General features: G+C 40.2%; 1 protein-coding gene across 4 annotated transcripts in view; it reads left to right on the top strand.

Annotated features, from left to right (window-relative positions):
• LOC125891361 (protein kinase C and casein kinase substrate in neurons protein 1-like) overlaps positions 1-25,277 on the top strand; it is a 69,889-nt gene extending 44,612 nt beyond the window's left edge. For all 4 annotated transcript variants that reach the window (XM_049580592.1, XM_049580590.1, XM_049580591.1 and 1 more), the window contains 9 exons: positions 1,254-1,383; positions 7,452-7,608; positions 7,788-8,023; positions 11,099-11,254; positions 12,886-13,061; positions 16,486-16,606; positions 16,701-16,807; positions 19,183-19,382; positions 22,530-25,277. In XM_049580592.1, coding sequence (XP_049436549.1) covers positions 1,324-1,383; positions 7,452-7,608; positions 7,788-8,023; positions 11,099-11,254; positions 12,886-13,061; positions 16,486-16,606; positions 16,701-16,807; positions 19,183-19,382; positions 22,530-22,639 — 1,323 coding nt within the window. In that variant the 5' untranslated portion in view covers positions 1,254-1,323 and the 3' untranslated portion in view covers positions 22,640-25,277. The remainder of the gene's footprint in view (positions 1-1,253; positions 1,384-7,451; positions 7,609-7,787; positions 8,024-11,098; positions 11,255-12,885; positions 13,062-16,485; positions 16,607-16,700; positions 16,808-19,182; positions 19,383-22,529) is intronic.
• Positions 25,278-26,293: the final 1,016 nt, after the last annotated feature.

Raw genomic sequence — 26,293 nt, 5'->3', positions numbered from 1 at the left:
ATCCAAAAAATATTTGGTCTATTTTAACTGTAAGGGAGCCGGGAGGGAAAATTCAAGCAAGTGTAGCTGCACCATGTACCGGGTGCCATGGCTACGACCCCTTTTTTTTCCTCAGTCCACCACACATACCACACCAGGAGTGTTTCAGACGCGGAGGGTTTTGCCAGCCTGATATTGTAGATTTGCAGATTTTGTTGATTTCGTCATTTTCCCTTGATATTTTGCTTTTACCATAAGTCGGTAATTTTGTTTTCGTCTTTATTAGTTGTGTTTATCGTTGTTATTTCCTACTTTGTTGTTCTGTAGCCTACAGACAGAGTTAGTACCGTTGAAGTCCAATTGTTAATGACATGGATCAAAGGTTTGTTGTGTTGTTTTAGTTATTGAAATACATTCATCCACATAATTATGTTGTATATTTATTTCACATACAGTGCCTATTAGCAGGAAAATGTTATCGACTCAGTGAAATGCGCCATGGCTTCGTCAAAAATAGACAAGCCATGTATTGTTCTTAGCTTCTGAATTGTGCTGCACAGCGTCTGCGGAAACTACAAGAGTTGTCTAGAGTAGCTGCGATCAGTCTGGGGTGTGCTGCTGCCTTGCAAAGATCTGCACTTTACTACTGCAGCACTTTTGGTTATTAGTGAAAATACAACAAAACAATAAATAAAACTGTCAAAATTGGACAGTGTTACAATGTAAACAGAGACAAAGGAAACAAATACACATGCAAAATATCAAAAACAGACTGGATATGGAAGTAATGGTAATATCATATCATAGCAGTAAATGTGATAATATTGGTAATTACACGATTCTAAAATAACACAAAAGGCACACTTCAGGCTTCTTTTTACAGTGTAGTGTGTGCGTGTTCACCCTCAGATGTAATGTGTCAAGTGACAGTGTTTGCACAGTGGAAGGATTCAGGGTCAGAGCTGTGTGATGGCCGTGATGCTCCACTCTCTCTGGTCTTTTTTCTAGGACACACCAATATAAGATGCCCCCTCTCATTCCTCAGGGCACGGCGCTGTATGCGTGGCGGAGGAGACTATTTTTATCTCATTATTATAAACGCCTCATATAGAAACACTGAAAGGTTTCCTCCAGTTGCCAGGGAAAATTGCTGCATTGCTTCTCCTCAGTTTTTGGCCTTCTGATGTCTGCTCGTGCATATCCACCTTACATCTTTGTTCCTGTATCTGTTTAATGTAAAGTCACATTGTTGTCGTTCTCTTTGTGTCTTCCAGTGCATGAGGAACCCAGCTCTGCTGCAGAGGACAGGTTTAGTCATTAGAGTGCTTTGCCACATCCAGGAAAATGTCTGGCTCCTACGATGAATGTGCAGGTGCTGACGACACCATGGACAGCTTCTGGGAGGTACGGACAACACCGTCATATCTGTTCTCACATGAGCCAAGACCGGAGCCCTTATCATCCTCTGTGTCTTGTATTAATGTGGCCTCTGAAGCCCAACAGAGTCACCACTGAAACCATGAAAATTAGATTAGTGTCACCAAGTTTTTACAGGAAAATTTGTCTCAGAAGTTGCAGCGATGCTGTTTGGTACCCACTGAGGCTCAAGGAGGAAGTTGCACAAATTAAGCATGGCCTGCCGGGAGTAAGATGGGAAGATTGATACCACTCTCAAATCTTATTTTTACACTTTATGCTAAGCTACGCTAACCAGCTGTCGACTCTAGCCTCATATTTTACAGATATGAGAGTGATATCAAAGTTCTCATCCTGTCATTGCAAAGTGTATTTCCCTTGAATGTCAAACTATTGCCTTCAGTTTTTGGATTCTTAAAGGAATACTTAACCCACCCCAACCCTGTGTTACACTGAATTTGGGAGCTTGCATGACTCCATAGTGAACAAATCCAAAAACGGAGAAAATTCTTGATAAACTGAAGGCATAGGGGACTTCATTTAACAACAGTAAAACTATATATAGGGTTGTTTATTTATGAAACGTGTAAAGTGAGACCTAATGTAAAACACAGATGTGTTTCAGTTTTGGGAGTCAAACTGGAATGGACTCAGTGCTGATTTGAAATTGTGTTGCTCTCTGTTGAGTTTTTGAAAAGCCTTGAAATGTCAAATGATTATTGATTGTAATTTAGAGTATAATGTGTTTAATTATAAATTTATTTATTTCCTTTCTTTGGTACAGTTGATATTCTGGGTTGTCCTTTGGTTAATGTAGGACAAGCAAAAATAAGCCGGGGGCTTCAGCCTGTTCCTTTTTCGGTTACTGACTGTGAGAAAATTTGTGAGAAATAATCTTTGTTTCTCCAGACGTATGTGACCAAAATAAAATTATTCATTCATTCATTTTATATCAAAACATCCATTTACTCATGTATCCAGTCGTATGCCTAGTGCTTCCCAAACATATGCAGATTTGCAAAAACATTTCCTTTTTTTTTTTTTTTTTTTCTTTTTTTTTTTCAAAACACTGCACAAACAGTCTCAGGCACAGACGTCGTTTATGCAAAAGTGTTTTAAATAGTAGTGTGTTAGCGAAAATGCATATGTTTGTTAAGTACTGAGGATGCGACCGGATAAATGAGGCTTGGCTTATACTGCACAAGTTGCATGACAGTTTAGTTTTTGCTGTAGTTAAACACAAACCCCTGTGACTTCATTACATCAAGTTTGTTCAAACTGGAGGCATGCGAGAAAACAAAGGGAACATTTAGGGGGGTGAAGTATTCCTTTAATGATGACCAGGAATTTCTCTGCTTCATTAAGCAGAAGTGCAGCTAAAAAGCTTTTATGCAAATGGAAAGTTGCAGTGTCTGTATTTTTGGTCACAGAGCAAAAAAATTAGTTATGTCTAGTCTTTGGTTTTATCTAGACTTTAAAACATAGATGCCCCTTGTCTGTAGTGTCAGTACAGCGTACTGTGAACAGTACAGGAAAGAAAATGAAGAGTAATCATCCAAACAAACACTCTTACATAAGTCTTATTTATTATCATATTTTGTAAACATGTCCATATACCTTTTAAAATAATTAAGTAAGTTATCATGTCCTGCTTTCACGTTTAGTTTCTGGTTAATGAAGCCCATTTATGCCAGGAAGAAAAATACACTGAAGTCTGAAATAACAGGATAAATATACTCATAGCACGTCCAAATTATGAGCTACAAATTCAAATAAATTGGTCTTTTGTGGACTTAATTCGACTTGGGCCCATTTGTATTTTTAGTATTTCTTGTTGTGTATCTTTTCTCCTGGCAGACAAGAAGGCAGGCTGTGAAAAACTGAAGATGAGACTAATGCAGCAATTATTCTTTTGGTGTAAATGGGCTTCCATCATTTAGTTAAACTATCTGCGCACAAATGATTTTACAATAATTACTGTGTTACTTTGTTCAAGATGTGAGTGCCAAATGTGAACCTGCCACAGACACTATTTCAACACAGTTGTTTCTTATTGAAGATAATATTTTACCACTATTGTTAATCATGTGTATTATAAATTGTGTCATCACAGGAGACATCACAGCAAATATAAACATCATACAATCCATCCTCACTTCTTGTGCTGAGATGCAGTGTGTGTACTTTTTACCCCGCACCAAATTAGCGTTAATGAATTCCCTCAGTACAGAGTCTTCTTTGTATCATGGCTCTCAGCCACAGAGACAGAGACAAAGAGCCTCAGTCATCAGTTGCTCTGAGGCCGTCTTTCACCACATGCACCTGCCTATAGCATCTGTATACTAGCAACACAGCTCGGGTCGGCTCATGCTTTATAAATGCTGGAGAAAAACACTCAATTCTCAGGTTTTCTCATCAGAAACGTTGATATTTGATCCAACTAGGCCGAGAGGCACTAATCAAGTTTAACCAACCATCACCACCATGTTGAATTGCGGCACAAAAACAAGAGCTGGTTCGTGTTTTCATGTGTAGAACCAGTCCACCTGTGTGTTGTTGTTGGTGCGACTTGGCAATCTGTCACGCAGGCCAACAGTCATACCGTCGCACACCTGTCTCACTGCCTCCCTGCAGCTCTCTCATCTCAAACAGTAACTGCACATGCATGCTTGTGTCAGGGCCAATCACAGCGCAGCCCTGCAGCCAGCAAACGCATCAGACAGGCTCTCAGAGAGACACGCGTGTGTGTGATGTATGTATGAACACGACTGTATGTACTTCCAGCAGCAGTGTGTGGTTTCTATGTATTTCTGTCTCTACCTCGACGTCTATCCCTGAGAATCTGTCTGCCTGCATTACACCACTCAAGAGGATTAAAGCAGTCACACACACACACACACACACACACACAAACACAAGCCCATGTCATTGCATAACTACACATGCACAGGCACGAGCAACCCCACCCCCCCCCCCACCCCCCACCCCCCACCCCTTCTCCACACTACCCTCCCTTCATCATGCACCATGAGCTCACGCCCCCTGCAGGCACTGAGGAGGCGGATCCACACGGCCTGGCTCTGCTCTTTTAAGGTGGTATCACTTAAGGTGGCGAGACCTAAAAGAAAAGGCAGGAAATAACTCTGGATACTGGAGTGTTTATAGGATAGGACAAAAAATGTTTTGATGTCTTTATCCAGAAAATAAATGTGGCTGAAGCTGATTGTTGTGTGGAATTGAATGTGCATGAATAGTGCAGCATATTAGATACTGCAGTTGATTGAACGTGCTGTACATTTCAGGATATACTTAGAGATTAGCATCAAAATATCCAAAACAGTCCTGGATACCATGCATTCTAAGATAAAATGGGGCCAGACACCCACCCACATGTAACTCAGCCAGTGCCCGTTTTGGAGCACAGATTTGTAAGTAAATATGATCTAAAATTAGTTTTAAATTATCTCTGATTTCTGACAAAGACAGACAGAATAACATTTTGGTAGCTGACAAGGGCGTTAATGTGAGGAACCATCAAGTTTAAAGCAAAATAAAGATATATGTATTTTTGTTAATTATAAAAATGTAAAAGCATTAACATCTTCCTCCACACCTATATTTCTATCTAATGGTAAATGGACTGCACTTGTATTGAGCCTTTCTAGTCTTCTGACCTCTCAAAGTGCTTTTACACTATCCACCCATTCACACACACATTCACACACTGGTGGCCGAGGCTACCAAGGTGCCACCTGCTACTCAGTAAGCATTCACTCTCACACACCAATGGAACAGCCACCGGAGGTAATTTGGGGTTCAGTATCTGGCCCAAGGATACTTTGACATGTGGATTAAAGGAGCTGGGGATCAAACCGCCTGTCTTTCAATTAGTAGATGACCTGCTCTACCTCTGAGTCACAGGCACCCCAGTCTGGTTTTTATTTCTAAAATAGTTAAAGGTGCAGTGTGCAATGCCTGGCCACATGCTCCAAACTAATAGGGGCATTTCACCTCCAAACCAACCAGTATAAGCTCTCTTAGCTTTTTTTAGTTTAGTCAGTAAACAAAATAAACTTACCAAAATGTCAAGAAAGATTTTTTTTTACACCTATTATCCCTGTGAAACCCTAAAATACAACCATACATGTTCTGAATAGTGTTGTCACGATACCAAAATCTTTGTTTCGGTACCAATACCAATATGAATTTCGATACTCTTAGATACTTTTCCTAAGGAAAAGTCCTTTTGGATAAAAACCTTTAGAACAATAAATAGTAGGGGTGTAACGGTACCAAAAAAATCATGGTTTGGTAAGTACCTCAGTACGGACGTCACGGTTTGGTAACTCAAATGTTCCACCAAGTTTGTGTTGTCTTGTGTTGTCTCCCTTTGCGAGGCAGACTTTCTCTTGCCTTTTTTCACGTGCGCCAGCTGCAAATGTTGATACAGGTGTTGTCATACACACCACTTGTGCAATCTGTGCTCCAGTAGGACCAAGAAAGGCATTTGTGTGCATAAATGAGTTAAATAAATTAACTAAATTAATGAATTGAATCAATTTCAAAGTACCAGTATTTTCCAAATGCAGTATAGTACCGTTTGGAATACTCTAGTACCGCGGTACTATTTTAGTACCGGTATATCGTGCAACACTAGTTCTGAATTTAAGTTTCTCTCTTTCACCAAACTAAGACTAACCCAGTGTTTCCCAACTGGTGGGTTGGGTCCACTCTGAATGGACCACAAGTGACTTGTAAACATGTCAAGTTCTTTAAAAACACACTTTATTTTAAAGTACAGTGAAATTCCAGCACAAAGATTTTACTCTGAAGTGTCGTTTCCTGCTGTAGAGTGAGTGACTGACAACTGGACACTGGACAGCTACTTGACAGAGTCAGCAAACTAGCTCAACGACATGGCCAAACACATGTATGACTGTCCTGTGGCTGCACCAGTTGGGAACCACTAGACAAGCTTAATTGCCTTGTTTGCTCATTGTAAAACTCACTGAATTCAAACTGGACATAAACAAAATGAAACTCGCACACATCATCTTGGTTGGTCTTTCCATTGTTTCAATCATCACCAACTCTGGTTTGGTCAAAATAAACACTCATTTCACGAAGTTAGATGTGACTATTTCCTGGCTCTACATGCTGTTCTTTCCAATTGCCCAACATAATTGACAAGCCCTTGGGGCAGCTCTACTTCTTTATCCTCTGCTGTTAGACTGAGGGCAGAGTGGACATGATGATGACTCACCATCGCCTCTCGAGGTGGTCTTACAAGACAGGACGGACCGGGGCTAGCTGGAAAGCATGCTCATTTCAGTAGATATCTCTGCCAACAGTATATAAACATCTCTAACATAATGTCAAAACTGTTACTTCTTCACATTCTGTTAATGTTGTTGAATGTTTTAAACTAAATTTCTGGCCATATCTTACACATTGCACCTTTTAAAAGACACAGCAACTCTGAAAAGACATTCTATCCTGTTTTTGGGAGAGGAGAGTAAATCACTTCATGCTCTAATAATGCTACTACAGCAAAAGCTATCCGCTAACTGCTATTAGCATTCAGATAAAAAATGATAGGTGAAGAAACCCCATTAAATCAGCCTGTTTTTATATATTTACAGGAAACTGGTCTTTTAAAAAATGTGTTATTTTACTCACCTGTTACTTGTTTCTTTGGGGGTGTTATTTGCTATAACAGCTACATTTAATACTCTACCAGCACATGACGACCAAAAGTGTATGTGCTGTTTATGTACAGTAATACTGTACATACTGAAATCGAATTCAAAAACCTAGACTAACTAAAAAGACTGTTCTTAAAGGAAGCGTCCTCCCTGTTATACCATACATTCTCGAAGTGTGTAGCCTATCATCATATATTTTGATGAGTCATACTGATATATGAAAATACACTTTTTCATCTTTTTTTAACATAATTTGATGTTTTTGTTTTTGTTTTTTTCTTTAGAGATATACTGTATGTACAGACAGATTTGCTTTCTGTCCCATTAACCGTTCTGTCTGTGTGTTCTCAGGTGGGGAACTACAAACGTGCTGTCAAGAGATTTGATGACGGCCACCGGCTCTGCAATGACCTCATGGGCTGCCTGCAGGAACGTGCCAAGATAGAGAAAGCGTATGGTGATCAGCTAACTGCCTGGTCCAAGAGATGGAGACAGCTCATTGAGAAAGGTCAGCATGCTGGAGAGGGTCAATAAAATAAATAGCTCAACAAATGAATGTACTTAACGCTGTTTTTCAATTTCCCACAGCGTGTACAGAGTTTGCTAGTTGCTCTCTGGTAATATTTGGCTGCGTGTTATTGCACTGAATATTTTATATGGAATTAATAATTTTGTCCGATCCCTCAGGCCCACAGTACGGCTCAGTGGAGAGAGCCTGGCTGGCTGTGATGACTGAGGCAGAGAAGGTGAGTGAGCTGCACCAAGATGTGAAGAACAACCTGATGAACGAAGACGTAGAGAAAGTGAAGAACTGGCAGAAGGAAGCCTACCACAAGCAGATGATCGGAGGCTTCAAAGAGGCAAAGGAGGCGGAGGAAGGCTTTAAGAAGGCGCAGAAACCGTGGGCTAAAAAGCTCAAGGAGGTGAGGGGGATGGAAGCAAATTTATATGAGTCACCGTCTTTGTCCTTGATGTGACAGAACAAGTTGTGTTCACTTCATGAATCATGTGAGACATGAATTGGGCTGCTGTATGGTTCGCACTTGTGCTTAAGATGTTGATTTGTCTCCAACTGTGTCACAGCAACATTCATTCCTGTATGAGTCTCCATTATTTTAAACTTGACATCCTGATAAAAACAAAATACAGTAGAAAAAAATGCAAAACACAAAGTAACACCTGGGGCCACATGCATAAAACTGTGTGTACGGACAAAGACAAAAATGTGCATACAGCTCTTTTTGTCACATTTATGAAGACGCACGTACGCATGTTTCCTGTTTTATAAATCTCAATCATTGTAGAGCTGGGCGCACATGCACGAGCCTCATTTCCACATCCACAGTTTGCCAAACTTACATTGGCGAGGTTCTCCACCGGTGCCAGAGCAGCTGTCATTACACACAACTGTGGATATTTGTAGTATCCACGCCACTAATTCATCATGTTTAGCAAACCATCATCAATGCAAAGCCCGTTTCCACCAAGCACTGGTACCTTTGGAACCAAAAGTAACTCTTCGGAAATGGTACCTAGACCCTAGCATTTCCACTGCAAACAGTACTCTTAAATGTGGACGGGGTTGTTGTCACTTACTGCTCCGTCCAGCACTCACTGTATTTCCTCCTCCATCAGTCTGCACCTCGTTCATTATACAGAATGAGGCTGCACGCCAGAATTTTCAGAACAAAATAGAACAGGCTGCAGTGAGAGTCTCTCTCCATGGGGTATTTAAAAATTGCAGATTTGTGCATTTAGTCCTTCTCAGGCAAGCTCAGGGGATTAGTGTTGCCGAAGCCCACAGGAACTACGCTCCATGATGCTTTTTTTTTTTTTTGTTTCTGCAAGTGAGGATTAGAATAAATGCAGCCCTGGTTGAAATTAATATATATAAACGCTTTAAGATCCACTCATTACTAAAAGTGTCTATCATGTAAAAACTAAAGTGATTGTCAAAGTTGTCACAGTGAAATTTAAGGTGTGTTGATGGATTCACGTCGTCAGCTCATGCATTAATCAACAGTACAAGTTAACGTTCCACCTTAAAAGTTGCAGGCAGTCGGCCCAGTGAATTAAGTTTTTTCTCTGACTCCAGCTGCTGTGAGAGGCATCAAAACATCCTTTCATTTTATAGTTACAGTTTACTAATAACACAGTATGAACAGTGGTTACATGAGCCTCAAAACCAGACACAACTCAGCTCTGAGCAGACTGACCGTCCTCTATTGACCAATCAACAGACTGCAGTGTTCACAGCTCCACCTTTTAGTATCACATCTGTGTGCTAGGTACCCCAACAGAGGGGGGACCAAAAATGGGGACGGTACAAACGGTTTCATTGGTACCATCCACAACTTTTCACAGTGGAAACGGGAAAAAAGCGTACTGTACTGAACTGTACTGCTCAGTGGAAACGGGGCTCTGTGATGTCAATCATTATTACTTTAATTGTCAGAAGAATAATCAATGATTCATTCAATGTGCTCATGTTGAAACTTAGTTTCCAAAGTGCTTCACAATTCAGGATCTAATTAAACAATTATTAAGAGTGAGATCATGGCTTAAATGTAAATTAAAAGAATGATAAATTAGAGCTTTGGACAGAACTATGTCAAATAAGTTTGTCTGCCACAGTTAATGCTAGATACAGACTCATCCATTATAACTGTCTACACCAACTCTATTACGCCACAGATATTGCATAAATATAAACCTGATTCATTAGACAGATGTTTTAGATGTGGTATAGAGGAGGGCTCTTGGATTTACTTTTCCATTAGACGCACAACTCTGCCTTCTTGGGAACTTAACAACCATTAGTGCTTCTTTACAGAACTTCCAAAAGAGGTTTTTCTAAATAGCTTTGAGCATTACCAGGAAGTGCACAGCAGATGGTTTTTGGAATTAATATTCCAATTGAAAAGAGCATGTATAGTCCAAGAAACGAATATGGCACCTTTCTAGAATTTGGAAGCTCTGCTTGACATATATTGATACTCTACCAACAACTCTATCAGATTTGTTACCAGACTGATGCACCATTAGTCCTCTGATTAGGCCAGGATTATTGATATTGCTTCTGACTTTATGTTTTATTTATTTATTTTATTTCAAATGTTCTGATTATATACTTATTTGTATTATCAATTTGTTTTTGATTATAACCTACTCCTTTTGAGTTAGGTTTGTATGTTGTAAATATTTAAAATTAATTGTAATAATTAAATTTAAAATCACATGAAGTCCCCTGGCCACACAAGTTATATAAATAGGGCTTAAGTTTGAATTTCTGAATTTAAGCATATATCTGAGCAGTACAGAGGCAGACTGAACTAGTGATTTCATCTAGAGGCAAATCCTGGAGCTTCTCCATGACACCGTCTGTGGCTGCACCCATGGTGGTTTCACTGGCACCTCTCCCGATCTACAGCTCTGAGAGCTACGTTAAAATACAATTCCTTTGTACGTGATATTTCAAACAAAAACTCTACGAGGCAACAGAGCCAGACACTAATTAATTGTCAGTGAACCAAGTCTTGATTTTCAGTGTAGGGAGACACTGTGTAGATACAAACTTTACTGCCTGAAACTGTTGATGCAGCACCTTGTTGAAAGTGGAATCTTCCCTGTATTTTACCCTTTTGAGGAGCTGTTTGAGTCTGTTGCTTTGGGGCTGGACCTGTATGATTTGAGTGGACTGAGACTCCATTAGACCCATGTCTGACTGGGACATTTGTTTCCTCACTAGTGCAGTGATATACTAGAAACAAAGTCTAACTGAAGCAAGTAGAAACAGTGTTTTTACTGCTCTAACTTTGAGGTTTTACCCTTAATAGCAAAAAAAGGCATCTTTATGATCTTTATGCAGTTATAAATACTGATCACATTTCAATCTAGTATCGTGTCTGGACAGAGTCATTCCTCCTTTGAGATGAGCTGATGCGACAAATTAGATCATGTAAGTGAAACACTGACAATTCCTGTGTTCATCCATCCAGATGGAGGCAGCTAAGAAATCGTACCACATGGCCTGCAAGGAGGAGAAGCTGGCTGCAGCCCGAGAGGCCAACGGCAAGACTGAGGCTTCTGTCACAGCAGACCAGCAGAAGAAACTCCACGAGAAGACGGACAAATGCAAGCAGGATGTGCAGAAGGTGAGAACGAGTCCCTAAAACCACGTGAAGAGATGAAAGTCTTTTAGTTTAGTTAGAGACGTCTGAAACACTAGAGCCCCAGTAACCACCAGTTAGTTTGTTGCTAAATCAGCTGCTATAATTAGTAAGACAGTTATTACTTGTGGCATCAGTGCAGCCTGTGGTGGAGGCAGGTTGAGCGAATGCTAAGGGGGCTGTCATCCATCAGGGGCACCACAAATGAGGAAGAAAAAAAATGTTTATCTTTAACTTTTTTTTAGTAATGTTATTACTATTTTGAAGTATTACATGAGGCCACAACAACATAACTACATAGCAAAGCCTACTAAATAATAGAGAAGCCCTCTCCCCAGGTCGTTACACTTTACCTGCTCTCTGGGGAGATGGGCGAGTAATCCGACGTCACGTTGAACCCTGAAACACGCTGTATCATTATCATGTCAAAACGACAAAAGCTCTCTGGTGCCCACTCAACCACCACTACACTACTGAGAGGAGTGGATGTGGAGAGAAAGAAACTGAAATTGGCAGGAGGAGAGTTAGGTGACGTTACCTTTAAGCAGTCCATGGCCACAATGAACACCTCACTGAGGTTGCATTGATTTGCATTGTGAAGCTTTCAAGCTCTATTTAGTAAAAGTCAGTATTGGATGAGGGTAAATTATAATATTCTCATGATGTGTTCAATGTAATCTTGTAAAATGTAGGGTTTTTTGAGAGAAACTTGAATAAATCAGCTGTTTGAAGGAGAAATGTGTTGATGTTTTCACAGCACTATGAAATAGATATTAGAGAGGGAATTATGGTGTAGCATATGTAGTTAAAAGGCTTTTTGCTTATTTTTTAAAGATGTTTTTCATGTGAAAGAAAGTTATGTTAAAGGTTGTTTCATACATGTGTATTATTGAATTTGCGTCATTTAAAACTAGTGTAATGAAGGACTAAATGACTTTAAAACGGTTTATTTCTGTATGTTGATTTGTATATATTTTTGTATGGAATTATAGATTGATATTGTTAGTTAGGTTGTTTATTTGCATTTTGGTAATAAATATGAGGGGGAGGCTCACCTAGGACACCAAATATGCTAGGACCCGGCATCTAGTTTGGACGAAAAATCATAGCTAAGGCAAATGGCCATAAAAAAGAGTTCCACTGTTGTTGTTACGGTGTTACAGTAGCTTGATGGCTGAAATGAGCCACTTGGTATTACAGCACATGGTAGTAAGCTGGGTCGATACTGAAATATAACATCAATAAATTAGGTCTCTGCTGGGTTACTGTGTTGCACAGTGGCAGCAATTACTGAAAAAATGCTGCTGTTTTACCATTAGTGAGTTTAATTCGGTGGCATTTTATGATTTACCCCGACCCCTGGGACATGTGTAACTATTTAGTTGTTAGTTATGTTGTAACTGATCTCTGTGGTGCAACTGCTTTTATTTTAGCAATGCATAAATTACAACTCAGTAATAATTTACAGTACAGCAAGGCTAAGTTTGAGCTTACACACAGCTGGTGCAACAGGCTGCAGATTTTTAATTTTACAACATTGCCACAGAGCCACAGTAAACAGTTTCTTTTCCACTGAAGCTTCAGTGAACAGTGTGTTGTGTGTTTTTGTGTCTCAGGCTAAAGAGAAGTATGAGAAGTCTCTGGAGGAGCTGAATAAGTGCACCCCGCAGTACATGGAGTGCATGGAGCAGGTGTTTGACCAGTGCCAGCAGCATGAAGTCAAGAGGCTGACCTTCCTCAAGGAGGCCCTGCTGGACATCAAACGCCATCTTAACCTCACCGAGAACCAAAGGTCAGCCGGGCGGGAGGAGGCGGTTTTAATAAGGTTTCATAGAGCTGCAGGTTAAAGAAGCTCTGACCATGTTTTCTCTCACATATGATTTAGTAAAATACTATGTCAGAGGTAAAAACCACAAAAACAGTTTTTCCTCATGTGATTTTATATTTGTTTTAAAGTCACACTGGTATTGAATGCAGCATGGGTAAAGAACTCTGAGCATTGAACATTATTTTTTATAACAGATTAGTTTGATTTGTTGTGTCACATTCAGCACAGTTCTCCTCAAATTGATTAATCTCAACACACATCTCAACCAGGCATGCATTTCTCATTAGCGTTCAGACTCACCGCACTAATTAATTGATTTTTCAGTCAATGGCATTTCTGCCAAACTGAATTTTGTTCACTGTGAGCGCTTGTCATATTCTGGGCTGTTTTTAACCTGCATGGAACAATAAAGCTGGGACTCACAGCAAAGTGGTTTTCAGGGTCTTTGACCAAGCCGGCCTCTGGTTACCATCAATGATTCAAGGCCTTTGCTGTTGAGAGGATTGTGGTGTGGTTCATCCTGACTGGTGTCATCACTCATGTTGGTGTGTCCTCTCCTTATTCACAACCTCACCTGTGTCGCCCCTAACAGCTGTGTTTTTGTGAAGAAAATGGGGCTGCACGGTATAACAAAAGAAATCATACTGCGCTATTTTGACAGACATTGTGACTGCAATATGAGTCATGCATATAGTGGTAATTTTTGCATTTAATTTTAACTGGGGTTGAACCAAATACTCAGATTAAACAAGTATCCAATACAACTTTATATAAATACAAGTATTATATGAATAACATTTGTCAATATCTGTACTCGTGATAAAGGAACAGTCCTCATCAGGGTAACTGTGTTTCATCTCTTACTCTTAGAATAAAAAAAGACCTGGGTGCAGCTGCACAAAACACCATTACTTATCTCCTTAAGTATGACACTTAAGGCTTCATTTCTCCTTAGCTGAGGGACTTGTACAGTTGCACAGAATTCCTTAAAAGGTTTCCTATGTTAAGGAAAAAGTCATTTACTGTGTTCAAAGAAATTTTACAGCGGTAAAAGTTTCCATGGAGATTGTTTGTTGCTTGGACTCACACTTGTGGCGCCTGTTATCGTCTCACACAGTTGGCCTTTAGTTAGTGAAAAATGGCAGAAGAGAAGAAGACAAGAAAACCATATTGGTCTGAGGAGGAAAAGATTAAACTTCTGGAGGAATACAATCATAGAAATCTCATACTACAAAGTAAATTTGATCCCCAAAGACCAGAAAAAAGAAAACAACTGTAGGAAGAAGCAACGAAAATTCATCCAATCAAATCTATAGTGTAAAATCAAAATTGTATCCAATGGGTTCCCCTGGTCACAGAACACTCTTCTCTGGGTGTGTTAGTTTTTTTCATTCATCACCATTAACTCAATCACGTTGCAGTTAAGATAGAGCATATAAAAGATAAGCTTTTGTTTTACCTTGCTGAAGGTACTTTGTGCAACAGGCTAGGGCTCCTTTAAGTAAAAGACCAAGACAGGGAGAAAACCATAAATATTTAAGTGAACATTTTAAGGAAACCTTAAGGAAAACACTTGCGGAACAGATTTTATTTTGAGGAAACCTTAACTAGGACTAGAAATCTTAACTTGAGGTGTTTTGTACAAACTGGTCCCCCATATTTTTGAGGCATTTAACTCATATTTATCAACACAAACGCAGATAGAAGGGATGCTCTATTTATATGAACCTATTGTTTTTTACAGTGCAGCAGTGACTGATAGTAGAAATTACTGCCAAGGTTTACTTAGACAAATATAGCAGAGCAGACATTTTCTGTGAATGAATATTATTTTCTACAGCTATAATGACTCAGATCAAGGGCACAAGTTTCATTTTAACAATATCTTGAGCATCAAACCCTTCATTTCCTTCATTCTCGTGTTTTTTTTTCATGCACTAAGTTGTGCTTTTTTGCATGACCTTATGGCAGAAATGTCTTTATTTATGTAAAGGAAAGGAAAACATAAAATAAAATCAGGTGCCTGGCATGAATTCAAAATATAAAAATGTGAAGGAATATAATACAGTAAGGTTCTCAGTCATTTTGTATAGCTTTCAAATATTTATTTTTCTGTAGATCACCTATTAGTCATCACACATGTGGGCAAGATTGACCCTGAATATATTTAACCCTTATAAAAAAGCCTTATTGAGTCTAAATTAGCTTATCCACATGACTAATAGGTCTAATATGTTAACCACCAGGTGGCTACTCTGCAGGTACATTTTTATGAATATTTGGTTCCTTGCAGTGTTAAATACAATATTTTCCTCCAAGACTTTTCATTTCTGGAATTGGAATCCACGGTTAGCTTCACTAAGGAGACTCAAGACAAGTCACCACTCTTGATGTTCTAAAGAAAGACACCAGGCTATAGACATCACTATGACTCACATTTTAGTTGATGAAATGTTAAAACATTTTTTTAATTTGTTGTAGGCCTCTTTTTACAATAGGATAATATAAGAATCCCTGTAGACCTACAATAATGAATAATGATAAATAAGAAATTAAAATGTTCAAAAATAACTGATTGATTTCCATGTAGCCTAATTTTTTGGTCAAAGCAATAGGGAGCCACTGCAGAGGGGCTAAAGAGCCGCCCACTGAAAATAAAAACACACTAACACTCTGAAACTGCCTTGTTTCATGAGCTGAAGTCATTATCATGAAAGCCAGAAGGATTATTATCACTGTGTATTTTCTGGATTCAGTAAGATCATGATCATAAACCTGCAGAGAGCCATTTGCTCCACTGATAGACATTACCGAATATTATCGCCTTTTACAAAGAGCATGCCCTCATCTTTCCAAAATCTAGCTATAAAACGTAAATGCTCTGCTTTTAAAATGTGCTGTTGCTCATCTCTGCGATCCAAAACAGCACCCATTCATGTAATGTGCCAGCTTAGATGATGTTAGATGGTCTGTTTATGCCCAGATTTTATGGAGATTGTGTGTAGATAAATGTTTTCTTACTGCATTTATATACGAAGTGTAGTCAGTTTGGTTTATCCTGTAAATTAGGTGGTAACTCTACGAGAGGAATCTGCCCTTTCTAATCTCTAACACATTGCAGAGATTTGGTGAAACTGTGGCACCGTAAACAAGACTGCCCTTGTAAAGGATTATTAGGATTATTCAGGCCAAACACTTCAGCTGTTGAGGGCTTCAGCTTCAGCCGACAACTCAGGGAGACACTGAAGTCTCATCATGACCCAACATTGGATCTCTCTCAACCCAGAATTTGAACTGCACTGTGGCTTCTGTCGCCAAGTTGGCAGCACCCCCGGGTCTCTTCTGGCACTTTCCAGCATCACCATTTGTTCCCTTTTCCTCTCCGCAGCTATGCCACAATATACAGAGAACTGGAGCGCACGATCCTTGGTGCGAACACACAAGAGGACCTGAAGTGGTTCAGCAACAACCACGGCCCGGGGATGCATATGAACTGGCCTGCATTTGAGGTACAGCGTCAAACCTGCAGCAGACACATCTCGACCTCATTTACTGCTCTTCTTTATTCTGCTTTCACGTGTTTCCTGTCACTCTCATCTCCAGGAATACAACCCAGACCAGGCCAGCGCTCCTCCAAAGAAGAAGAAGCCAGACGGAGCCCCACCCACCCCGAGCACTGACCATGTGGCTCCACCTGGTGACCGTAGCAGGTTAGTAATCACACTCTATTTAATCAGTCTGAATACTTACGTTTTTTAAAAAGGCTAAATCATTTCCTGAAACAGATTAGCACCTTAGTTTTTATTAAATGTTACTCAGACAACAATGAAATAGTGAATTTATTGGGGACTATTTCCAGCTGCAGATTTCCTGTTAGTATTTACAGCAGCTGGATGGCGTGTGTTGGATCAGCTCTAATTAAACCACACTGCTCATCTTATATCATGAGCATCATTATAATTTTAAGAGCATGTCCTCCAGTGCAACAGTGAGTGTTACTGATGTCTTTTTAATAGTTTTCAACAGTTAAGATCTGCGCACCAGGCACGGCGCCAGGATTTCAGTTTTGGCTGCGCTGTTTAACCACAGAAGTTACTGTTTGTCTTCCTCTGACGGTTTCAAACTGGTGGACTCACTAAAACAGAAATGACTGATTCCACGCTGTGGAAGGTGACTGGCGCGTCTGGTTGATTTTGACACTTTTTAAATCTTTTTCTAAAACATTTTCAATGCCGGGGGCGGCACGGTGGTGTGGTGGTTAGCACTGTCGCCTCACAGCAAGAGGGTTCCCGGTTCGATCCCGGGCATGGGAGCCCTTCTGTGCGGAGTTTGCATGTTCTCCCCGTGTCAGCGTGGGTTCTCTCCGGGCACTCCGGCTTCCTCCCACAGTCCAAAGACATGCAGGTTAATTGATAACTCTAAATTGTCCATAGGTGTGAATGTGAGCGTGAATGGTTGTCTGTCTCTATGTGTCAGCCCTGTGATAGTCTGGCGACCTGTCCAGGGTGTACTCTGCCTCTCGCCCAATGTCAGCTGGGATAGGCTCCAGGCCCCCCGCGACCCTCAAGAGGATGAAGCAGTTAGAAGATGAATGAATGAATGAATGAATTTTCAATGCCAGATAGTTTATTATTTCCCAGAGACAGTTTGTGTTTATTACAAGCGGCACACATGGGTATACTACTCAGATCATGTGAAAATGAAACGTAGTATATTTTTGCTGTGGGGTGTGTAAACCAGTATATTATTTTATTTATTTATTTTTTTGTCAGACAAATAAGGTTTCAAACGGCCAACATTTTCCTACATTCCTACATTGTTTTTCCTACTTTCTGATGAATTTTTATGCACTACTTTGTGCCTTTTTACATCAATTAATGTTGGAAATGTTTTTATTTATGTAAAGGAAAAAAAGGGACAATTCAAAATATAATGGAACATAATGCAGTAAGGCTCTCAGTCATTCTGTATTGCTGTCAAATATTCCTCCTCTTGTAGATCAATTTTTCACTTTTAATGTTATATCTGTTCAGTCAACACACATGTAGGCAGCATGATTTACTCTTCAGTCCAGTGTGTGGTTGTTTGTCATGCATAACTAATATTTTTCATTATTTATACCTTTATCTACATATTAAGGGGACATTTTGAGCATATTTGAATATTGGGGGAGATGAATATATAGTATTAAAACTAAAAGCTGAGAAAATATATGTTCTCCCAGTCATTATGACGGGCCAGTTCTATAAGTGGGTGGGAGAACGCTGCACCCATGTGGCACAGAGTAATAAGCTACAGTGACAGTATTCATTAGTAGCACCAACTCATCATCGGTTTTGACCTTTTAATGGGATTTGGTGATAATTATAAAGACTTTACTTTTGTTTTTTTGAACAGAAAATCCCGCACACTGCTCTTGTTCATCTTCACAATTTATTAGTAACACTAACATTTCAGTCCTCCTGGACCTTTGTCAAGAGTGTTCAGCACCAGTATTTGGTAACATTGAAGAAATACTACTTAAAGAAAAACTGCAAAAGTATCTCCCAAAGGATTAGATGATTAAATACCATAGCATGTCGTGCTATAATGGATTTGGGGATCTCAAAGACCAATTTATGATTCATGGCATAATGAAAGCTGCAAGGCCGATGTGTTCATTCATAAGACCAACATGTTTTGATAATCTTGAAAATAGCTTTTATTGTGGAAGATGTGTGTTCTAGATTTTTCCTATGTTTTTCTTGTTCCCTTGTTCTTTCCTTTCTGTGCTATGTGACATCTGGTGCTCAGGCTGTTGTCAATTATTGAGAAACACACCCACAGCTGATTAATTCCCCAAACACCTGTGCACACCTGTGAAATGGGTAGGGCAGTTTCTATTTAAGCTCAGTGTTGGAAATATTGGTGTTGAACGCTCTTGACGAAGGTCCAGGAGGACCGAAACGTTAGCAAGAGCAGTCTGCGGGATTTTCTGTTCAAAGACTCGAGTGATATTTTCCAGCGCACCTGCATCTGACACAGTTGGATGTGTGAATACCTTTCTTAACATTAAATCTCACCGTGCATTTTCTGTCTCCTCCAGTGTGAGCAGCTATGACAAAAACCAAGCTTACTCGACTGAGTGGTCCGATGACGAGCAGCCCACTGCGTACTCTGGCAACGAAAACGGTGGAAACGGGAATTCTTTCGAAGATGATTCCAGCACTTCTGGGAGAGGGGTCCGCGTCCGCGCTCTCTATGACTATGAAGGCCAGGAACAAGATGAGCTCACCTTCAAAGCAGGTAATTATCAGTGACCAGGTGACACAGGAGATTGATTTTGTCTGCTGTCATGCAGCTCATGTTTACTTAATGATGTATAAACGGGGCCTGTGACGCTGTAGGCTGAGGTTTATGATGACATGGCCGAGCTGTCGCATCACACAGGTGGTCAAAAATCACCAGCTCTGTCCTGGTTTCTTTTCTAAAGCACCCTTCCCTTGTTAGAAGATAGCAGGGATTAGTCAATAATGACCATTTGGAAAACAAATTACAGGCACTAGCCACCAATTAACACCAGCTCTTTGGGAAACAGTGTGGAAAACGTGCGTTGGAGCCCTAAAAAAAGACGTGACTAAGGATTTAAAGACAAGCTCTGCATGGAGAAATAACCACTGGAGAAGCTTCAGCTGTGCGTCTCCATCTTGATTCCCATGCTGTCCTATTTTTAACCACACATTTTGAGATGAGGTGTTTTTTAATCATCTTAGGGATACGTGCCAATAACTGCAGGGAGTCTTTGAAGACATCTTATACCTGCACGCAAATTCTCTTCTTTGTTCTTGCTTGAAAAACATGAAAGGTGCCCTGTGGACTTTTCTTGTAAATAAACAAAGTCTCTATTTGCATTCAGTGTTTCTGACACTAGTTCGTTTGTATCCTTGCGGTCGAACTTAAATATTCAATGCACTTCTTTCCTCAGAAATAATTTGCAAAGACGATTTTTTTAAATACCTGAGAAGTTTACACTTATGTTGACTTACAATCAGTCTTCTTTGCGTTTTGTCAGCACATTGCTGCTTTTCATCAGTGAAACTGTATGGAACCACTGGCAGGAATTATGTTGCGTCACACATGTGCTCGTACTACGTGTGTGTTCACCTGTGCATGTGAACAAACAAAACAGAGCCCCACTCCTAAAGACATTTTCCCACAGTGCTGACGGTCTAAAGCTCCACAGGGTACCTTTAATTTACATTGCCTTTACTGTGGGGTCAGACCAGCTTAGTAAAGCCTAATGAAATTAATTTAATTGAAATTCAATGGCTGCAGTTTCCACAGAAGACACTGAGGTCGTGTCCTCTGGGAATTAGGGGTTGTATAAACTTGGAGGAGTTACATTTTCTAGACTGTTTAGCTTGAATCGCATTGCTAGGCAACAGCTTGGGTCGATGTTTACTTCCTGTCAGCTGATGTAATTCACAAACACTACAAAAAAATTCCAACTGGAAAAACAAAAAGGACTCATTAGGAATATTTATGTTGTCAAGTTTTAAATAGTCTATAATTAAAAACACCAAGTGGATATATTCCAGACTGATTCCAGTATATTCCAGAATTAGAGTAACACATTACCAGGTTAACAGCCCAACCCAGTGATGTCACTGTTGACCGTCAGCTGCACTCATCAGTGATGCTGGGTGTGAAATAGAGGTGTGTCATATCATCTCGTTCACGTTAATGCCGCTGTCATTTTTAATATGATGAGAAAGATTCAAATCGTGATCCTCGGGATATTTCAACTTGTTGACATATTGACGTCATACTGTTACCCATGGCAACAACAAGCATGGCTGAAAGCAAAATTATTACAGACTCTGCGGTGGTTCCAAAAACAGGAGCAGCTTCAGTGGTGTGGAATAAACTGTGGCGTCCTGAATGTTTCATGAACAGTTTCATGAACTTCTCAGACTCTTTTAGTGACTTAGCGCTCAGAGGGAACTCATTCAGCAGCTCCTCTGGCAGCAGCACAGCGTCTCTCCCTCTCCTCTCTCGCCGAGGAGTCAGTGTTGTCAAGTGATTTTAGCTGCATTCAGAGGGCTCGGAGGTTTCCAAAGACCTGACATGAAAAGCCTGGAAAAGCCCCTTCTGCTGGAAAAAGTGCGTTCATCGCCTCACATCAGACCTTAGTTGTAAACAAACATGCATGCCCGCAAGAAGATTTTCGCTCTCCTGTGTTTTGTTCAATGAGAACGCATAAATCTGTAGCCCAGTGGAGCTGGGCTGATGTTGTTAGCCTTTTTGGCTAAATGAAGAGGTCAAAGACGTTTTGCTAATGTATGGTGTTGGCAACGTTACTAATTCTACATATAATTATGCACGGAATGTTCAAATTACATGTAGCAGTGGAGAATTTGCTTAAAGACGTCTTTGAGATTCATTTTTTTTACCTAAGAAAAATTATTTGACTCACCGGTGGCAAAGGGGGCCGCCATTGCTGTAACGTCATGCCACGTGAACTCGGGGTCCTCAGGTTGCTACACTTCTGCACAACGTTCCAAGCAAAAAAATTCCGCTCCGTCCACGTGTTCATAGCACTTTTCCCCCTCGGAACCTCCGACCTTATGAACGCCGCTTTTGTCATTAACCTTCGGTGATGCAAACCTGCATGACGCTCGCAGCTCAACAAAAAACTACATATATGTGAGTGTGCGATAGGAGGAATGGCAGTATAATGGACAGAATTATTCCTATAGAGATGCTGGTTAATCAGTTTATTTATGGTAACCACATAGTCTGCTTATAGTGTTCATCTTGGATGTTTTTTTTTAACTTTACTCCAATGATATTTTGTATCGTGGTAACCCGTTTGTTTCTGGCTGGCTACTTGAGGCTGGTGCTGCGTTCACATTTAAAACTGACAGCAAAAAGATGGTAATTTTCCCTCAATGACAAAAAAACATAGTCTCCTCTACGCTTATGACAAACAGCCAAACATGAGCCAATGAGATGCAGCAGTGATACTTGGTGTTCCTCCATTCAGACAATGAGAAACAGTCTCGGCTGCCAGAAAACAAATACACACAGGGAAAACATCTGTTGTTGAAGACACCCTTGTCAGATGGATTGATAATGCCTGGTCACATAAAGCACCTGAGTACGTTATATTCATGTAATACGTACATAAATGTCAATTTGATGGTAATCTGTATCAGAAATAAAAAAATAGAACCACAGTCTCATAGTGATCAATTTGACCCAGACAGACGTGATCTCTATAGGAGGTTTGCAAATATTTGTCTGGTCAGATTTTACTGGGAGCGGGAGAGACTTTGACTCATGACCTCTGTACAAGAACAAGAACAGACAGTACAGAGCAGTGTTCCCAGATATCCTCATTTCAGATTAACGTTCTTGACGCAGGACTAAGGAGTGCTGTCTCCTTCACAGGTGATGAACTGACCAAGACTGAGGACGAAGACGAGCAAGGCTGGTGTAGAGGTCGTTTGGACAACGGCCGAGAGGGACTGTACCCGGCCAATTATGTCGAGCCAATCTAGTCACGCTACTGGACAAGGACACGCCATTGGAGGCAGCCTGAACTGTCCCGTCCAATTGCACCGCACATAGCCAGAGACTTAAGAGCAACACATCCCTTGCCCAACAGATGCGCCAAGCAGTCTTGCCTAAATAAAAACTTAGTAACCTAAAAAGACGATATATCAGTATAATATATTTTATCCAGCATTTGGGGTGGGTGGACTTACACATTTAAAAACAGGAGCAGCAGTTATTCCAGTATATACACACTCGACTATAACATCAAGACAGTGCAGGAACACATTGCTTCTCTGTGTAGCTGTATTTAAAGTATAATGCAGCTTATTTAAACTTGCAGTCCACTGCAGTCTGTTCTCTTGTGAAAATGGGAAGATAATATAATCAGTTACACCCATTCGACAAAGACGAGCTTCTCTAACCTGCATTGTGTATATACAGTGTGATGCCATTTTTGTGTAGCATTTCTAATGCTGTGTGTGGTCAGTCGTCATTCTTACATCTGGAATGCTGTGTAGTGTTAAAAGTACCACAAACAGTATCCTCTGATTTTTTTTTTCCTCGTTTTTTTGTTTTTCTTTGTGATTTGGTCCGACCTCTTTTCCAGTGTGTGCAGTGCTATGTGTTTTAAACTGTTTCTGAACTTGCATAGCAGCATGCGCTATGCAAAATCTCGCATTCCCTGAATCCTGCAGCCTCGTTTAGGGCTACAACTCGATGCAACACTTCAACTACAAATGCAGAGTTCACGTATTAAGCATCACATCCTTCTGGACATGCTTCATGAAAGGAAGCGTGTTGATGATGAACTTGTTTTATGTTTGTTTGTTTTTGTTTTTGACATCTTTTTTTTTCTGTTCTTAGCATCACAAATCCTTTGCCAGTATCATCTCCATGCAGTCCGAGGAAAAAGGATACACAGTTTTCTGCAGAAGCTTTCATTCTTGGTTCAGTATTTCAGGTCTCATTTTAAATCCACTGCTAACAAACAAGAAACACGAGCGATACATTCCCTCAGAGCAAAGTCGGATCGAGTCATCTTCTCGAGGTCGCCACTGCAGTATGAGAGGTGGGTTCTGAACAATGCCTGTGCCGGGCACTTTTTTTCTTCCAGAGCGAGGGGCCAGTGGAGGCATGTTACTGTGCTTGTGTGAAGATCGAAGCCTCTTCAACAGGACATGAATGTACTAGTGTTTGGGCTTGAGAGAAGGCGTGTTGTCTAAACATGGCTCTCCGCTGTCATTTAAAGCCCTACCTAGCAAAAAGCACTAGTTATGTGGCCCGTTTCCCTGCTGAGCCAAAGAATGACCCAATACCATCAACTATCTGTTTTTTCTCCACGCAATAACTCTCACATATCACATGTGACACAGCTTCAGTGAGGATCAACTTGTAGCTGCCTCCCAGTCCACCCAAACTTCATTTGTCTGCAGAACACCGCGCAGCGACACAGGGAATACATTCGTCACCAGTGCTGCACTGCTCGTAAGACGACTCTTACACAGTGCGTTATTTTAAAATTGCTCCATAGAAATTAAATTCACAGCAGGAATCGCATTCATCAGACGCTGATTAGTGAGTTATCTTAGCTACAAGTTGCACCTGAATCTCTGATTAGACGGGAGAGATGCTTTTTATAACTTAGTTGTCCCGAAGTTTTTTAACTTTCAGCGGACCAACAGCAGTCAGATGTGTTTAGCTCTGTGTCTGGAAGTGGATACGACAGGTTTGGGTCTTACACATGAGGAGAAACACATCACCAGCTCACAAGTTGTGTCTTAGAGTAAAGCTGTCCAGCATAGCAAAAAGGACTCCTATCATTAAAACTGTCCCACATCCTCAATGATGCGCATATGCACACATACACACACATATATATATATATATATATATATTTGAACACACACACACACACACGCATTAAACACACGAAACACAAACACATAATCCACATTACCAGGTTAATATTTTGGGGGAAAACATTCTTCATCATCCAGTGTGTATGAGTTGTGTAAGTGTAACAGAAACAAAAATGTAAAAAAATAAAAAAAATGCAAGTGATTGACTATTAAGACAAAATGTAGTGTTATACATGTAAATGTGATTCATTAAAATAACAGCAATGGAAAACATATTAAGTAATAGGTACCATATCGTATGAATTTCATTGCAATGGAATTGTCAGTGTATCATAAAAGCGTGACGTTATCCCACGCTGTCAGATTTGTATATGATGATGTAATTTAAAGATTATATTCTATTGTAACTGTACAACTGTGTTGAGTTGAACAACGAGACCTAACCATGTTGAGGCAGTAAAAAGGTGTACATGTAAATGCTTTTTTATGTTGATGATCTCTTCCTTATGCACACAGGGGACAGCAGCAGCTCATGTTGTGGAAACCCTATATTAGCGGTCTAGAAGATGTATGTTTATAGTTAGTGATGTACTTTTATCTCCTAACTGGTGTAGTGCCTGTTCATCTTGATGTAACAAGAAGTTCATTTAAATATGCATAAAGATGATTATGATCACAGATAATAATGACGATAGTGATGAAAAACCCGACTCAAATTTGTTGTGATGGTGTCAATATTGCGATATTGGTTTGAAAGGGGAAACAAGTTTGTTGAAAAAAAACAAGGTAGTGTCCGTGTGTTTTTTGTATGGACTGAAAGTCAGTGTTACTCTAAAAATGTAATTTATTACTTATCACTTGTTACTCTTTTCAAAAGTAAAACTTGTTACTCCCTGCCAACAGTAATTCGTTACACTATTTGTTATATTACTTATCCATTACACCCCATAAAATTGGTAATCGTCCTTTCACTAAGTCCCGCCCCTGGACGCAGACCAACCAATCATAATAGCATCAGCCCGGCTCAGATCAGGGTCTGACAACAACACAGCTGTGCTCCATTTCCTTCATTTTCAGGCTGGTTTTGTGGATTTGGAGCTAAATGTTGTGCCTGGGGCACGTCGTGTATTGATGATACTCGTTACCTGGAGAGGTTGGAAAAAGATATACGTTTCTTCCCTGTTCCAAAACCAAAATCAAACCCTGAAAAGTGTAGGGTTAGCTAGCTAGCTACTGAAGATATAGCCTACTGAATGTATACACATGCTGCTTTTGCTTTGTAATGATTATAACAGAGAAACAAAGACCGACCCTGCTGTACAGGAACCAGTGAAGGGAAGCAGAGAAACTTTGCTGATATTGAACCAGCTGTGTGTCATCGCACTTTATTTGACTTCCCTCAGAGATCCCTGTCTGTCCGTTAGCAGAGGTCTGTGTACTGGCAGTGACACGGGGGCGAAGCCAAACACATCTGCACACACTGTGATGCCACACAGCTGGTTCAATATCAGCAAAGTTTCCCTTTATATTCATTGTGTTCTGTGGCGATCAGCAGTGATGTGGTGGTTCACTTTGACACTGTAGCCTATAGTTCGGCTTTAGCTTCTAACTATCTTTGTCTTTTTAACCTGTTGTTGCTGCTGAGTCAGTTTGACATCCTGGATATATCTTTCAAACACAGACTGTAGACCCCTCTGTCTGCTTCTCTCTGGAATCACTCTTTCATTTTTCCAACAATATGATAATATGTCTTCAGGGAGTGCGGTTAGTTACAGCGTGGGCTCCATGCTTACTCTG

This window comes from Epinephelus fuscoguttatus, linkage group LG7 (assembly GCF_011397635.1).
Source record: "Epinephelus fuscoguttatus linkage group LG7, E.fuscoguttatus.final_Chr_v1".
Lineage (NCBI taxonomy): Eukaryota > Metazoa > Chordata > Actinopteri > Perciformes > Serranidae > Epinephelus > Epinephelus fuscoguttatus.
The sequence above is the reverse complement of the archived record's forward strand: the minus strand, read 5'-3'. Positions and strand labels throughout refer to the sequence as shown.